General features: G+C 49.4%; 1 protein-coding gene across 2 annotated transcripts in view; it reads right to left on the reverse strand.

Annotated features, from left to right (window-relative positions):
• Nucleotides 1-17,027, reverse strand: part of NFASC (neurofascin) — a 1,241,670-nt gene that overhangs the window by 611,095 nt on the left and 613,548 nt on the right. For both annotated transcript variants that reach the window (XM_085627649.1, XM_085627634.1), the window contains exon 5: nucleotides 314-331. In XM_085627649.1, coding sequence (XP_085483775.1) covers nucleotides 314-331 — 18 coding nt within the window. The remainder of the gene's footprint in view (nucleotides 1-313; nucleotides 332-17,027) is intronic.

Genomic DNA, 17,027 nt, shown 5'->3' on the forward strand with positions numbered 1-17,027 from the left:
CGCAAATTGTAATGGTCATACATCTGGTCCATAGTCCTGAGGGCTGTATCCTAAAAGTAAACTGCTTTGTAACAGGGCTATGTCTTGGGTATATTGAGTGATGTCAGGGAAGTTCTTCTCAAGGCCTATTTCCTGAAAGGATTGCTGCATCTTGGAGGGGCTGTATCCTGAGTCGAGAGATAGTAGTTGGGGGCCCATTATCATGGACAGCGATTGTTCTTATGGAGCGGGGAGAATGATTTCATGGTGAAACAGAGAAGAGAAGACAAGAGTCTAGAGCCAGGTAACAAAAAAAGGTCAAGGACTGACTTACACTCTCTTAGAATTTCATCTGTTAGTTCCCATGTGAGCAGGGATAGAAAAGAGAGGAGGTTAGTGGGAAAAGCGGACTGATAACACAGTAGCAGCACCTGTTAGAAGAAAACCTTGTTAGATTCTGAAAAAACTCAGCTGCTTCCAATGGACACAAACAATTTAGGAAACAAAGTTTTCCCCGCTAAATCTTCTGCTCAGCATCCTAACCTTCCACTCCACTACATATTCCCAAAATAAGTCCTCTGTATATTTCCTTAACCCTTCTCTTGCCCAACATCCTCTCTGTTAAACCTCCTTGTCTCATCTCACTAACCCTCTTCTCCCTTCACAATGCTCCTAATCTATCAAGCCGCTCTTTCCTAATCTAAACCTCCATTTCCTCTTAACTCTCCTTTCCCCCAACCATCCTCTATGTAACCTTCCTTGGCCTATCTGACTAACACTCCCTAGTCCAATTTCCTCTCCTTACCCTTCACCTAACTCTTTTCTCCTCTATATTGTCTCCCCTAAATCCATCTTCCCACAGTCCTTTCTCCCATCTAGCCCCACACAGGTACGATCAAATGGTACAGCACATCTGGGCACACCTTGGAAAAAAACACACATTGGACAATTAATACAGCTATCAGTAGCTTGTATGAAGCCTGTGCTAGCGCGCCTTGCATGGCCCTTGACAATGTGAGCCACAGACATGCGCTTCCCACTGGTAGTCACCTGCACAGCAGGCATGAGGTACTCCACTTCCACCACTACATGTGGTACACTAGGAGTGGCCTGGAGCCTATTGGTGTTTTACTGTTCTAATGGGCCGCACACAACTGAGGTGGAGGTAGAAGGTCAGCAAGAAAAAAAGAGGACTACAATACAGCACATATAATTACAAAAAGGAAAGTTCTAGTAGGCAAGGCAATAAATAACCACCATGCAATTTTTATTAGAAATTAACAAAAACACATGACTCCTATTGAGATTGTAACTTAAGTGAATAAATGGATTCCCCAAGAGTAGCTGTGAAGGTTGCTCAGAGCACACCAGTGTGCTCTATTATCTCACAATTGTACACTTAACCCTTTTGCTGCTATCCCTTTCTACCCCCTGAATGCTAAACCCTTTTTTGCCTATTTGGCGCAGTTCGCGCTTAGGTCTCCATAACATTTTTTTACAGAAGGTATCCATGTCAAATTTGGGAGGTTTTCCCCCCAACATCCTGGGGATTCAACAGGTACCCAAGGTTGAGCATTCCCCTTGAGGGGACTAGGAAAATAGCGAAAATACAGCAAAGTTCTAGATTTTGGTAGAAAAAGAAGTAGAAAATAAAATTACGGAAAAAAGTGTCTGCATTTTTTTTCTCCTAGAAAATTGCCTCAACAAAAGGTTTGCTGTGCTCAAGTCACCATTTTCCTGGCTTTCAAGGACATTCAGAATCAAAAAACCTATTTTTTACCACAGTTTTGGCATTTTTCAAAGAGGTATCCCATTTTTTCTCATTTTTGTGCATTCAACCTATCTCCAGTCTATGGTGAAAACCTAGGTGAAACCCATGTGTGATCCCGGAACGCTATAGATTTCTGAAAAGTAGACAAAATTCTGAATTCCTCCGGATATCTAGTTTTCAGAAATTGCTGGGTTTGGTAGGTTTCCCTGTGTGGCCACAGAGTTCAGGTCCAAACACTGGAGCCACTACTATTGCAGATTTCTCTGCAGTACGTTTTGGGACATTTTGTATCTCGGACGCTAGGCCCAGTCACACAAGTGGGGTAACATTTTCAACTGGGCAACTGGTGGAAGGTAGGCATTTTGTGGATCTCGTGGTTTCTGGAATTTTATATTACAGAAGCCTGGGTTAGCTACCCCCACTCCCTTTTTTATTTTTGGGAGTATTTGTTCCCTGGTGTCTAGCAGCCTTTCTGTCCCCCAGACGAAGATTTGGGGTGTATTGTCAATCCACCCCAGTAGGAAGGGGTGCGTGGGTGCTATTAGAAAGACTGATGAACCTATTCTGGAGTGGGCATAAAAAAGCTGTGTGGCAGCTCACCCAGGCATCACATCTTGCTCCCACTTCAGAATAGGTGCAGTAGTCCTTCTGTACACACCCCAGGTGGATTGAGGGTGTTTACCAAAAATCTGCCCGAGGGGGACAGAAAGGTGACTAGACACCAGGGAGATGATGATAAAATAGTCCCAGAAATTAAAAAAGGGGTGGGTGCAGGATCAACAGCAATGACCACAGTTGCAGACACAGCAGCAATAACAGCAACAACAACAGCTACCACGTCAACAGGAACCACAGCAAGAACAACTGCCTCAAAAGCCATCACCATAGTAACAACAGCTGTCAGAACTATAGGGGCCAAACTTGTCATCATGGCAGGTACCAGAGCAGTGCTGACAGCTAGAACCACATTTGGGACTACAGCATCAACTAGAGTAGTCACCAGAGGAGCAACAATAGCAGCACCAATAGCTTTTTTTTTTTTTAGAGCAGCAACAATGGTTGGCACCACAGTAGCAACAAAACCTGAAACAACTGTTGCAGGCACAGCAGTGACCACAGCCACAACAACAGCTTCCACTACACACTTTAGAGTAGCAGAAGCTGTGTTGGGGGACCCAGAGGAGAGAGAACTACCAGCCCCAGGATTCTTTTCCTGCCAGGAGGTGGCACTATTTGCTTGCATCGCGGCACAAAAGGCGCAGTTGTCTCCTGTAGAGCGGGACGCACTTCAGAGTGGCAGAAGCTGTGTTGGGGACCGCTGAGGATGTTGCACTATCAAGCCCAAGGATCCATTTCCCGCAAGGACGCAGTCAGTACTAAATGCTCGCATTGTGGCACATAGGGCGCCATGGACTACTGCAGTGCAGGACGCATGCAGGACGCGCCCGGGCACAGCCTGGGCCAAGGGCAGGCCTGTCCATGGCTGTTGGAGCATGGGCCGGACCACCCCCTCTTAGTTTTGCCTTGGAAGTACCGTTTGGCTATTTCCTTTTCTACAGTATTATGACAATGTATTTAAAGGTTTGTTTTGTCATGATTGGGTGTGGTCGCCCATGTACCTGTCATAATGGTTAGGAAGAAAATCATCAGGGACAACCTGCCTCCACCCCCCAGTAAAATGTACTTCTATCAATTGAATGTTGGAAAGGGCCATGTGGAATATCAGTAGCGAGATAGCTCTTCCTGAGAAAAATCATCTCAATTTGAGCACAGTGACATGTCTTACCTCAAACAAGACTATTATAGACATGCCCTGCTCTATTTTTCATCTCTCTCACCTGGGGTTTCTGAGGCTACAACTTCCAGTTCTTTTAGTATTGAACGTTTTGTGGAGGCCTGTTGTGCAAAATGTAAGGCGCACCTTTGTGTCGAACTCTCTTCTCATTGATTGCCTCAAATCCATTGAATGAACTTGGGACTCTTCCACGGCAGTTACCTCAAAAAGCTGCTGCCTTAAATCCTTCAACCACAGAGAATTTCCAGATACTTACACCCCTCTCACCCTCCCCCGGCATCTCCTTTGTAGTTCTTATACTTTTTCCTCCATTGGAGCATCTGGAGGGTCAATTTCTGGCACAACCAAATCCTATTAGTCTACCTGCTCCGGTGTCTGAGGGTAACTCAGTCTCTGAGTCACCACCTCTACCTTTGAGTGAGAGAGGAACTGGTTCATCTGGCAACTCGCACAAGACACAGCAACCCCCAAGTGAGACACCTTTCAATTCCAATTGGACGTCAATTAACCTTCCTCCCGCTGCTTGCCCTTACCTGGTTGTTCTTATCAGGCTTCCTCCCCTACGCAGGGGACAGGCGGAATCTCATGAGGAGTTACGTAACAAAGTCCTGGATTGGCTCGCACGTTAGAGAGGGTTGCCTTTTTCTTTTGCTAACGATATCCTACTGACCAGCAGGTGCGGATGGATTGGGTCCGGTCCAGTACATTCATGGGGGACTGCCTCATTGTGAACTTCAGATCTCCGTTTTGGTGCAAAGTCTTCTCTTTGGGCGGACGAGTCCCGTTGTAGCTGAGGGTAACGTTACCTTGGTTCAGTTAGGTTACTTTTATTAACCCAGATCCCCACACCGGCAGATAGGTAACCATCAAACAGAAACCTTGCTTAATGATGAGGGCAGGAGTAGACACCCCTGTTCTCTTCTTGTGCCTCAAACCCTGCAACCAGCTGGGACGGTTTTAGGTCTTCCCTCTAGCACACAGGATCAAGTCATCATACCAGTTTCAAACCACTATGAAGTTCTCTCCAGCACAAACTGACTTTTGGATGCTATTGAAGTACCCCCCACCCCCCCACCGACCCCCCCCCCCTCCGTTGACAACTTCCGGAGAGATGGGGTTCTAAAGAAGGGACTCTTGTACAAAAACACGATCAGTCCCTTCATTCTCTTGAGCTGAAACCTAGCTGGACTCAAGGATAAGAACACTAACCTGATATCAGGTAAAGTTTGATCTTGTTGCTTTGCAGGAAACCTGGGATACTTAACAATCTTGTGCTGGTTCTGCCTGTTATTCTTCTCCTGCCACCCCCTCTACACACAGCAGAGCAAGGGTGGTCTCTCTGCCAGGGTTAACGTGAGTGTGAAAGTGGAATGGACTGTTGTTGATTCTGGAAGTTCTGCATTTTCTAGTCCTGCTTTTATTTGATTAATTTTTATGATAATGATTTTTTTAATTCTGTATGTGTTCATTTTACCCAGTTGTTTGTTTTTCTCACAAATTTGAATTCCTTAGAGATGGGATCAACGTCTCAGCCTAACTTTTTTCTGTGTGGGGATTTTAATGCTAAATTGGCTGTAAATTCTAAGGCGGGGTTATCAAAATACCCTGATTCGCTTTGGGGGAAACCTGACAGCAGAGGGGATAAGTTAGGCAGCCATATGGTAGCACATAATCTCGCTGACCTTATTGATTTGTTTTGAGGAGATGGGCTTTCCCTAGCCGCTCACAGAGGACATGGTAAGCCCTCGGTTATCTATTATATTTTTGTAACGAGGAATCTTTTTCCTTGGTTTTCACAGCCTGCTGTTTGAGACAAAATAGGGGATCACAACACTTTATTTGCAGTAGGATATCTTCCAGTGCACAGCACTAATCACATAGTTGAGATAATTTCTGTCACTTAGTATTTTAATGATGGCCTTAGGCTTGTTTGGCACATAAGAAACCAGGAGTCACCCTTGCCACACTTCTGAATACTCTCCTAGGCAGCGGAGGCTCCTCTGCTAAGGCGGAGGAGCATCATCCCACCTGCTCTCCGAGCAGTTGAAAGAGGAAAAATAAAATGATAACGCGCAGTTATTTTATTTTTCCTACTGCAGTGGCTCAGTTGGGGCAGAGCTGGGTTCCATGACGCCAGTGCACTGCAGTGGGGAGTGTTAAGTGCACTCTAAGTGCGCATGACACTTTGGCCAGCCCTCATGGGTCGGCCAACGTGTCATGCACACTTTGCATCTCCACCCAGGCTGCATTACAACCTGGATGGAGAACATGCCCAGCCTCCCATTCCTTGGCTGAGCACCGAGCCACAGCGCTCAGAACAATCACAACGCTGTATTGCAGCATTGTGATTGGCTGTGGGGAGCGTGGGTGCCTCCTGCTGCCGGACTCAAGGAAGATGAAGAGGCAGTGGGCCGTCGTGATTCCAGGTAAGTGTGGTTTTAAAAAAAAGCTTTGTGTTTTTTTTTTTTTATGGTTTTTATACCCGCCGCACCACTCCCGTCTAGTAGCAGCCGCTACTGCACCTAGGATCATTTTTAAACTGATTGGCAGATGTAAGTGGGTACGTTGTATTAGCCCACTAGTAAAATTTAAGTCTGTGCATTAGGTACTAATTGCTTAAACCTATCCGGTGTGTGCAGGAGAGCCCACACTGGTTTGATAGTCCCTACTCAGCAGCCATCCGTAGGTTAAGGACAGCCGCAGCCCATGCAGGTAAGAGTGGTGGCCCGGGTGGGTGGGGGGTATTCAACAGACAACTTTGAGGGAAAATTAAATAATTATTTTGCTCTTGTCGTTTGTCGAAATCTCTCCCCACCCAGCCCCACCGCTCTTATCTGCACGGGCCATGGCTGGTTAAGAAGGGTTCTTCCAGCTAGCCCAAAAGATTCAATTGCGGTCTGTGAAACTGGAAGTTGTATAAAAGTACTCTGAAGGCAAGGAAAGATCCATTTAACAAAAGGGACTGGGAGCTCTTGGAAAGTGCTGCGCATTTCAAAGAATACCAAAGCTTTCTGGGATACGGTCAAGGCGATCAGGCCCAGGCAAACCCCGATTCTAAACGGTTGTGTTTCGGGCCCTGAATGGGTCTTGCATTTTAGTGCTATTTACCACCTGGAGGAAGAGAACAGTCAAGGGAAGATACTTTGGGACGAATTACTTCATTCACACACATTGTCCGCAGAAGTGGTTGGTGCCATTAGGCAAAGCCCCAGGACCGGATGGGGTCCCTATGGATCTCATCAAGTGTAATACCAATTTGTGGGGCCCTTTGTTCTTGAATGTATTTGACAATTCATTGTGTAATAAGGTTCCACATTCGTGGGCCCCATCCACTATAGTACCTATCTTTAAAAAAGGAGATCGCATGTCGCCCAAATGTTATTGCTCCATTTCCCACATCGATAGTACTGTTAAGATAATTGGAAGGGTGATTTGATTTTCAACCATCTTAAATCTTGGGCAAAACAACATTTTATGTCCATATCAATTTGGTTTCCACCTAGGGCTCGTCCCAATGGAACAGAATATTTTTCGGGTACAAAGCATAGGTTGCCAAATGAGAATTTACCAGATGACTTACAGTCTAACCATCTGCACTTGACAACATTGTGTATTTCACTCTGTTCAGTTGTTAGCAATAATTGTGAGTATATACAATGCCTAGATCAATGTCAGGTTTGTATTTTACAAGTAGATGAACATCGCATGGTCTTGTCACAATCAAAATGGTGTGGGCTCAAATCATACTGCCCGTTCTGCCAGTTGTCTAACTGGGCGCAAATTCAACAATAGGGCCAGGTTTTACCACATCCAGTTAATCCTGTGTGCTGGTAAAACAGGTCATTTGTAGTTGTGTAGAGAAGTAACTACCCACCCTCCTCCTGGTGATATTGTTCTGCCTGAATCATAACAAGGCCCTTTGTGGACAGTGCCAAGTCATTATGGCCCACTGCACTGACGGTACAGGGGTTATGAAGGCCTACTTACTTACTTATCCCATTATGTGCTAATGTGTATCATCATGGCTGTTGGAAATGGCCCTTTTTGCAGGGTCATCCTTAAGCTTTTTGCCTTCCTCCTGGATTTTTCCTAACCTGTTTTTGTTGGCTTTATGACTCTGGGCACTTTACCACTGCTGATCAGTGCTAAAGTGCATATGCTCTCCCTGTGTAAATATGACATGTGAATTGGTATATCCATGATTGGCTGATTTGGTTTACCTGTTAGTCCCTAGTAGCGTGGCCTGTGTGTGCCCAGGGTTGGTAAACCAAATGCTGCTGGTGGGACTGCAGCGCTGTTAGCACCACCCACAGAAGCAGCTTGTAAAGTGTGTCTCAGACCTGCCACTGCAGTGTCTGTGTGCAGTCTAGAACTGCCATCTTGGCTGTGAAGTTGTTAGACCTAGGGTGGTCTCCCCCTCTATTTTTGATGGTGCCTCATTTTTTCCACCCTCATTTTTATGTTGGACTTAGGTCTCCGGGCGCCTTTTCATTGCCAACCAGTGTTAAGGTGCAGGTGCTCCCTTCTCCCAAGATGGCTTCCACAGGCCCCTGCTACTGCGGAGTGGTCTTTATTAGTAGCACCCTAGCTGCCAGGAGCTGGCTGGAACCCCACAACAATGTTGCGAAACCAGCCCGCCTTTTTTGTCCCATAGGTAGAATGGGGAAGCTCCTGGAATGTGCTGGAACCTTCTAGAAGGGAGGTGTGGTTTTTACTTTTGCCGCCTTGGATAGAGGTCACCTGACCTAGGGCTACTTAACAGAGTGAGGGAACCTTTTCTAGTCAGTTGGCCAGTGGGAGTGAAGCAGACCTGGGGAACATCCACGCAGGAGTTTTAGGCGGTAGGGCCTAGCCAGGGACTTATGCCTCTGAGAGTGACAGGATTTAGGTGCTGCCTCTTAAGTGAGTGAGGGATCCTGTACAGCCCTCTGATCTAGCCCAGTGATAGGAGAACCCAGGGGCCATCTGCTAAGCTTGACTAGGAAGGAACTAGTCACCAACTCAATCCCTAACCCCAAGGAACAGAACCCCCCAAGGGCGCCAGTGACATCTGCGCCACAAAGAACTGAATGCTGAAACTTCATGCCAGAACTGAATGCTGAAACCGATTACTGAAACTTCAAGTTACAACTGATTGCTGGACTGCTGGGGATCAACCAGGTACTAGCGCTGTGACCCCTGTGCTCCCTGACCTGGCCTGGGATACCCTGTGCCAGTCCCACGCCGAGCGCTTAATCATCGCGCTTAACTTGTCAACCCCCCCCCTGGCGCGGAGACCAGAAGCGCGCTCACCGCCGCGGCACAGAGGCCAGAGGTTGCCTTCAGCGAGTCGGGGCCCGCGGAGAAGCCCGGGGCCCCTTTGCTGCCGTCGCCGCCGCTGCCGGGGTCGTAACAGGCTGTGGACCGTCGCCGAGCGCATCACCTGTGGGGCCCGAAGCGGCGAAGAACGCCTGCCGCAGGGAAGACTCCGAGGACGCCGAGATCAAGGTAACCCCCGGGGGCTGGGAGGTAGCGTGGCCGTGCGGAGGCCTGGGACTCACCCCCCTGCTCCCCGGGAGGCTTGGTAAGGACCCGGTGTGCCCCCTGTCGACCGGGAGCGGCACCGCACTCGGAATCCCCTCCGCGGGATTCCCTCCTTGCATCGGAGACCCGGATTCCCCTCCGAGGGATTGCCCCCCCCCCCCTTCCTTGAGACTGCCACGTATCAAGAGACCGCCTGCTTGAGGCTTGTTAAGTACGGGTAGAGCTGAAGGTTCACGAACTGCTCAGAAGGGTGCAATGCTTAATGTCTGATTATTACGAATAGTGCTATGTTCTTAGATCCTGCTCACAAGTGTTTAATGCTTGCTTATCACGAGTAGCACTGTGTTCTTAAGGTCTCCCAGAAACGTTTAATGCTTGAGTATTACGAGTAGGGCTATGTTCTTAGATCCTGCTCAACAGTGTTCAATGCTTGAATATTACGAGTAGTGCTATGTTCTTAGATCCTGCTCAACAGTGTCTAATGCTTGCTTATTACGAGTAGCGCTATGTTCCCAGTTCTGCTCCAACGCGCTTAATGCCTGATTAGTTAGAGTAGCGCTGCGACCTCCAGTCGAAGCGCTAGTGGTATCACGAGTAGCGGTAAGCCCGCGAAGTGTGCCCTGAGTCGCTACTAGTTCCCAGGTGTGGTGCTACGGTTCCCAGTCATATTTCATCGCGCTGATCATTACCAGACGCTGCGCGAGGTGCCACGGCAGAGCGAAACGCTAGAGGTGGGAGGGGCGCAGCGCCAAGACTAACCGCTGTGTTTACCGCTCCCCCCAGGTTTGCCAGGTATCACTAGTGAAACTATGAAGAAGGGCTCACGAGTCTGATGCTAAGGTTTACAGGTGTGGCCTAGTGCCTCTTAGTGAATCGCTGGTGAATAGAGTGCTGATGTATTCAGGTACTGCCTAGGGCACCATCATGAAATGCTGGAGAATCATATGCTAATGTATTCAAGGAATGCCATTGCCATCTAATGAACTGCTTTTACATCTGACTGCTTAGATAAACTTGAGTCATTTGCATAAATCCTACTGTGTGGCGTCCCTTATTGTGTGCATCTCCTGCTTCAGAGGATGTGTGTGTTGTATGGTCCCTTTACACATAAGCCTTCGGGTGCCCAGCCGCTCGAGTCACGTTACCTCCTTAGGGCTTGGTGACCCCAGGTCTTACATTGTTGGCGAGCGGTGGGATAAGGACCTGTGACCATACAGCACCCTTCCGTGAAGCGGAGGGCGCCACAATTAAACGCCTATTGTATTGAAGCTCTGCAACTGTTATTACTGCACTGATTGCATCCCACTGTCCAGACTGAGGGTGTAAAATCCTGGTTAGCTTGCAACTGTCACCCATACCCTAGAGTTTTTCCTTGATATCTAGGTCTCCACCTGTCACGATGGAATTCCGGTTAGCCGACCTTGAGGGGTACACTGTAAGGCAGCTGAGAGAATTTTGGCAGGGGATGGGGGTGCCTGGGGTGCGGAGGGCCAAACGACCGGAACTCCGTACCGCCATAAGGGCATGGGTAGAGGCCCACCCAGAAGGGAGAGAGGATGAGGGACAGGAGGCGCCAGCTGCACCTCAGGAGGAGAGCGCCCAGGAAGTCCTAGGCATACTCAATGTGGATATGTCCGAAAATGTGCCCCCAGGGAGACGTTCTGGGGCCAGTAGTAGGACAGGGTCTAGGAGGAGCGCGTCTCCAGAGGAGTACGAGGACAGGAGGGAGGAGAGGCAGTTAAAGTGGGAGCTGGCCAAGTTGGAACAAGAGAGAGAAAGGAAATTGGCCAAATTGGAACAAGAGAGAGAAAACAAGAGATGGGCAATGGAGGAAAAGAAGCTGGCGCACGAGCTTCAGCTGAAGGAGTTGGAGCTGCGCGCCCTCCAGATAAATGCCTCCAATAAGGACAATGGTGGCAGCGTACCAAGAGAGTCCCATGAGTCAAAATTTTATTTACCCAAAGAAGTCATTGCCAGCTACACAGTGGGGGATGATATTGCCAAGTGGTTGGAGGCATACGAGGTGGCCTTGACCGCCCATGGGGTTCCCGAGAGCACTTGGGGAGGGGGCCTATATCGCTATATATCTCCCAATGTCAGGGACACCCTGTTATATTTAGCCAAGGCGGATCAGGTCAGGTATGCCCCCATGAAAGAGGCCTTACTCAAGAAATTTGGTCTTAACCCCGAGAGGTACAGGCAGAAGTTCTGTGACAGCCATAAGCTGTCCACACAGACGTGGGTGGATGTTTTTGACTATGCCCGTAAGGTACTAGATGGTTGGGTGCGTGGCAGCGAGGTGCAGGACTACCAAGGGGTGTACAATCTTTTTTTACGGGAGCACCTCTTGGATAAGTGCTTTCCGGAGCTGCGCCAACATCTGGTGGACCGCAGGTTAACGGATCCCCGTGAGCTTGCGGAGGAGGCAGATATTTGGGTGAGCACCCGGGTGTCTCACAAGGGCCCCGGGGGAGATGGCTCGAAAGGCGGACAGGGTTTCCCCCAGAAGAAAGAGGGGGGGAGATAAAAAGGTGGAGTTCTCAAAAGGCCCCCAAAATAAGTTTGAGAAAGGAGTAGGAACCCCACCCCCGTCCAATTCCACAAAACCCACTTACCCTGACAGGAGTCAGCAGCCAAGGATTGTGAGGTGCTACGAATGTGGGGAGATTGGACACTACAAAGGAGAGCCCAAGTGTCGCAAGCAACCCCCAGCCCCAACGGGCAGGAAGAGCCCCGGGGTAAGTAGTGTAGCGCTTGGGGTGGAGCTGCCCTTAGATAGGGAAGGGGAGTGGACAGGCCTGACCCTGGTTTCAATCGGGGATAGAGAGGTGGTCCCCGTAGTGTCCCTACCCCCGAACACTGCTAAATATCAGCAGAGGGTGAGAGTTAACGGGGAGGAGGTGGAGGCTCTGAGGGACACAGGTGCCAGCATGACCACCGTAGTGAGGCGGCTGGTGTCCCCAGACCAAGTAGTCCCCGAGGAGTTCCATCCGGCCGTATTGGCTGACGGCAGTGTGAGTCACTATCCAGTGGCTCGTGTTCCATTTGAGTGGGGAGGAGTCAAAGGCCTACTGAGAGTTGCGGTGAGCCCTGCCTTGCCTGTGGGGTGCTTGCTAGGGAACGACCTGGAGCACACCAAGTGGAAAGATGTCGAGTTTCGAGCTCATACCGAGATGCTGGGATGATCTAGGCGGCTCAGAAGGAAGCTGCGTGCTCGAGCTGTGCGTTATTTTTATTCAGACAATTTTAAAATTGAATCGCTGCTAAGTCTAACTTTTTAAAATCTCTTTTAAAATCTTGACTATTTGCACTTTACCTGTTCTTGACTTGTGGGGTCAGCTGTAGCGTGCAATCGGGGACGGAGTTGTGTGTTATACTCCGGGGGCGGCGGACATCTTGGGAGGTGGAGGTCAGCGGTGCAGCTGCCGCAGAGAGCTTGGGCGTCCTGGCTGAAAAGGGGCGGATGTGGCGAGCGCGCAGCGGGCGCGCCGCTGGCGCGCCGAAGGCGCGCCAAAGGCAAGCCCGTCTGCGCCCGTCCGCGCCCGACCGAGACCAGAGGCCATGATGCCTGCTCCCGCTGCTGTAACACGGCGCCCCTATACGTCCGATCAGTTAAGAAAATTTTGTGGCACACAACAATGTCATCACTCTTTGGGCCCCCCCTTTGACCAGACTCACTGCACTCAATGCAATTTCCTCCTGAACCCAGAGGATCAGGCAGGAAAGAAATGTCCTGTAAACTCGGACTTTAAAATGAAGCTGCCGTTCACTACCAAAACATTCGCTTGAAATGAGACTGCTCTTAGAAGATACCAGCCCGGATATTATGTTTCTTACTGAGACTTGGCTGACGGACTGGTCTAATTCAGCGGTTGTTCAGGCACTCCCCCCAGGTTACACTATCCAAAGAAAAGACCGCTCCCTTACCAGAGGGGGAGGGCTTGCCATTATCCATAGGGATTCTTTTAGCTGCAGGATTTCTGACGGGCTCATCCGAGACTGTGAAAGTTGCTCCTTTTCAATTAAATTTACACCCACATGCACCTTCTCAGGTATGTTAATATACCGACCCCCAGGTGCGATTGGATCTTTTCTTGGGGACTTGGTGGATAATACTTCTCTACTGGTTAGCTCCCTGCCGAACTTCACTGTTCTGGGAGACCTTAACCTACACCTTGAATCCCGCACGGCCACGTATGTGGAAGAAGTATCTGACGCCTTAGATGTGCTACTCCTTTCTCAGAAAGTGACGGGTCCAACTCATGTCAAAGGTCACCTGCTGGACCCGATCTTTACCAATACTCTCATCCAGGTAGATGACCCACAGCCGCTCCCCTGGACTGACCATTATCTTATTTCATTTTCCTGGTCAGCCTCCACGAGTAGGAAAGCTGGAAACCATTCCAAAATTCTGAACCGGAATTGGTCTAATATTTCTGTGGAAGAATGGGCTGCCATCCTCAAAGAAACCCGTCCCTGTCTAGACCCTGACCCTGAGAAGGCAAATTTTCAATTCAATCTCTGGATCAAAAATTCACTGTACGTTTTAGCCCCCATAAAACTCAGGGACATTAAAAAGGGGCCCAAAAAAGTTGCTTGGTTCACTACGGAGCAGAGAGATCTTAAACGGAATTGTAAGCAACTTGAGAGGCAGTGGAGGAAAGACTTTTCACGTGAAAAAAAGAAAGTCTATCGTGATGCACTAAAATTGTATAAAACCGAGATTATGAAAACACAATCTAAGTTTTATGAAGCAAAGATTTTATCAGCACCTAACTCTCCTAAAGAAATTTTTTAAATTTTTAAATCTTTGACTACCCCTCCATGCACCACGATGACCTCTACTGATGTACAAGGTCGCTGTAACAATTTAGCAGAATATTTCCACGATAAGGTACAGGCGATCTACTCGGCCTTTTCGACAGTCACCACTTCTGACCTTAATGCCTCGTTGCAAGAAATTAGAGACCGCCGAGACCAGAGTCTGGAATCTTTTCCGCCCCTGGATTCAGATACAGTGATGTCCTTACTTAATAAACTTAAATCAGGCTCCCCTAAAGACCAGGCGCCCCCCACGGTGTTGCACAAGGTGGCCCCAGAAGTAGCCCCTGTTATCGCAACTCTTATTAACTCCTCACTGTCAACAGGCAAGGTTCCTTCACTATGGAAGGAAGCGATGGTAAAGGCCCTGCTAAAAAAAACCTGGATCAGATCCGGAGGTAATGGCCAACTATCGCCCTATCTCCCTGCTCCCGGGAATAGCTAAAATAGCAGAGAAGTACGTCAATACTACCCTTTCCACTTATTTGGAGGAACATGACTGTTTGCACTCAACACAGACTGGCTTTAGATCTCGACAGGGTACGGAAACCGCCCTGATTGCCGTTGTAGAGGAGGCAAGGAACATTATGGACTCAGGAGGATCAGCTGCAATAATCCTCCTTGATCTCAGTGCGGCTTTTGATACCGTCAACCATCAAATTCTCATTACAAGATGTCACGAGATGGGGATGAACGGTACCGCACTGAGATGGATAGCCTGCTTTCTGGAAGGCCGCACATTCCAGCTCTTTGAGGAGAATGTGACTTCTAGGAATGTGCCTTTGAAGAGTGGAGTGCCTCAGGGCTCATCACTTAGCCCCACTCTTTTTAATATTTATATGTGCCCCTTGGCTAAAATTGTGGAGGCATTCGGCATACAAATTGTTATGTATGCCGACGATACTCAGTTGATTGTCTCCCTCAAAAACCCAGGACTTCCAGGAAGTAATCTTTCCAGATGCCTGGAGGAGATATCCGTGTGGATGAAAGAATCCTGCCTCCAGCTCAATGGATCAAAAACAGACCTTATGCTGCTGGGAAAACCTCTGCCTCCAGACATGCCGTTAGCATGGCCTAGTTGTATGGGAAACCCGCCCACTCCTAAAAAACACATCAAGAGCTTAGGAGTCTGGCTGGATGCAAGATTAGACATGAAGACACAGGCTAGCAAGGTAGCTGGGTGCTGCTTCGGGATTTTGAAGTCAGCACGAAAGATCTTGCCTCTTCTCCCATTTCATGCAAGAAGACTACTCCTCCAGGCACTAATACTGTCGCGTCTGGACTACGCTAATGCCCTATATTTAGGAGCCCCCCAGTCCACAATATGCATACTACAGAAGGTCCAGAACTGTGCGGCAAGAATTCTCTTGCAATTTTCGCGGCTAGACTCAGCAAAAAAAGCAATTAGACAATTGCACTGGCTCCCTGTTTTAGAAAGGATTAAATTCAAGGCCCTTTGTGTCACTCACAAGATCATGGCCGCGAATGGTCCTCCAATCCTTCAAAGGATAGTTTCTCCATACAGTCCCAAAAGGCACCTTCGCTCGGAAAATAAGCGCCTTGCCATGGTACCGAGAATTGTCAGGACCAGATGTGGAGGTCGCTGTTTCTCCTATGTCGCTCCTAAGACTTGGAACACCCTCCCAGACTCTATCCGTTTGGAGGAGGAATACCTGCCCTTTCGACGGCTTTTGAAGACGCATTTTTTTCCTACGGTATAACTTAATCTGCCCCTTGCCGTCTGGTTCTCAGCGCTGGGAGGCCCTAGGGTAGCCATGCGCTCTATAAATGCCTCTTTCATTTCATTTCATTTCATTTCATTCCATTCACCAGGGTGGACTTGCGTAGTCACGCGGTCCATGGCTGCCCGGCATGGAACTCACCCTGGGTTGGAGCCTGGAATCATGGCCCAACCCAATGCCAAGTGTGGAGAGAAGAGGGTGGTAGAGGACACGCCCCGTGAGATGGATGGGGAGGCCGCAGAGGTGTCCCCGGAGTCCGCGGAGGTGGATGTCGTTCCCGTGGGGGACTTGCCGACCCTTGCCGACTGGCATGTGGAAGGAGGGCCTACCCGGGAGGAATTTTGTCAGGCACAAAGGGCGTGTCCCACGCTTGAAGGCATGCGGCGACAGGCCGAAGCCCAAGTGGCCAGTCAGGAGACGGGCGGATATCATGTGTATTGGGAGGATGGCCTCCTGTACAGTGAGCCTAAGGTGCCGGTACATGGATCTTCGAGGGCCATAGTGGTCCCCCAATGTTACCGGGCCTTCCTGCTGGAGTTAGCGCACGAGATACCCTTAGCCGGACATCTGGGTCAGGACAAAACCTTTGTGCGGTTGATCCCACATTTTTATTGGCCCAGGATGAGAATTGCCTCAGACACCTTTTGTAAGACCTGTCAGTCTTGTCAGGCAAGTGGCAAGACTGGGACTAAATTGAAGGTCCCGTTGGAACCGCTCCCAGTGGTCGGGACCCCTTTTGAGAGCGTCGGCATAGACATTGTTGGGCCGTTGGACCCTCCGACCTCTGCGGGACACCAGTTCATTCTGGTATTGGTGGACCACCCCACTCGGTACCCAGAGGCTATTCCTCTGAGGACCATCACTGCACCGGTGGTGGCGCGGCCACTGTTGGGGATTTTTACCCGGGTGGGATTCCCCAAGGTCGTGGTGTTGGACAGGGGCACGAATTTCATGTCGGCCTATATGCAGGCCATGTGGAAGGAGTGTGGAGTGACCTACCGGTTCTCCACTCCTTACCACCCCCAGACTAACAGGCTCGTAGAGCGCTTCAACAAAACCTTGAAGGGAATGATCCGGAGCCTGCCAGAGGGCTTGAGGTGTAAATGGGACGTCCTCCTCCCCTGCTTGTTGTTCTCCTACCGGGAGGTACCGCAGAAGGGAGTCGGGTTCAGCCCGTTTGAGTTGCTCTATGGCCATCCCGTTAGGGGTCCCCTCAGCTTAGTGAAGGAGGGGTGGGAGAAAACTTTGCAGAAGGTTCCCCGTGACATTGTCAGCTACATGCTGGCGTTCCACAGCCAGATGGCCAGGCTGTGGAAGGCGGCCTCAGAGAACCTAGAGGCGAGCCAGACCGTTATGAAGGAGTGGTATGACCGCAACGCTCGGACGGTCGAGTTGG

This window comes from Triturus cristatus, chromosome 1_1, assembly GCF_964204655.1.
Source record: "Triturus cristatus chromosome 1_1, aTriCri1.1, whole genome shotgun sequence".
NCBI lineage: Eukaryota > Metazoa > Chordata > Amphibia > Caudata > Salamandridae > Triturus > Triturus cristatus.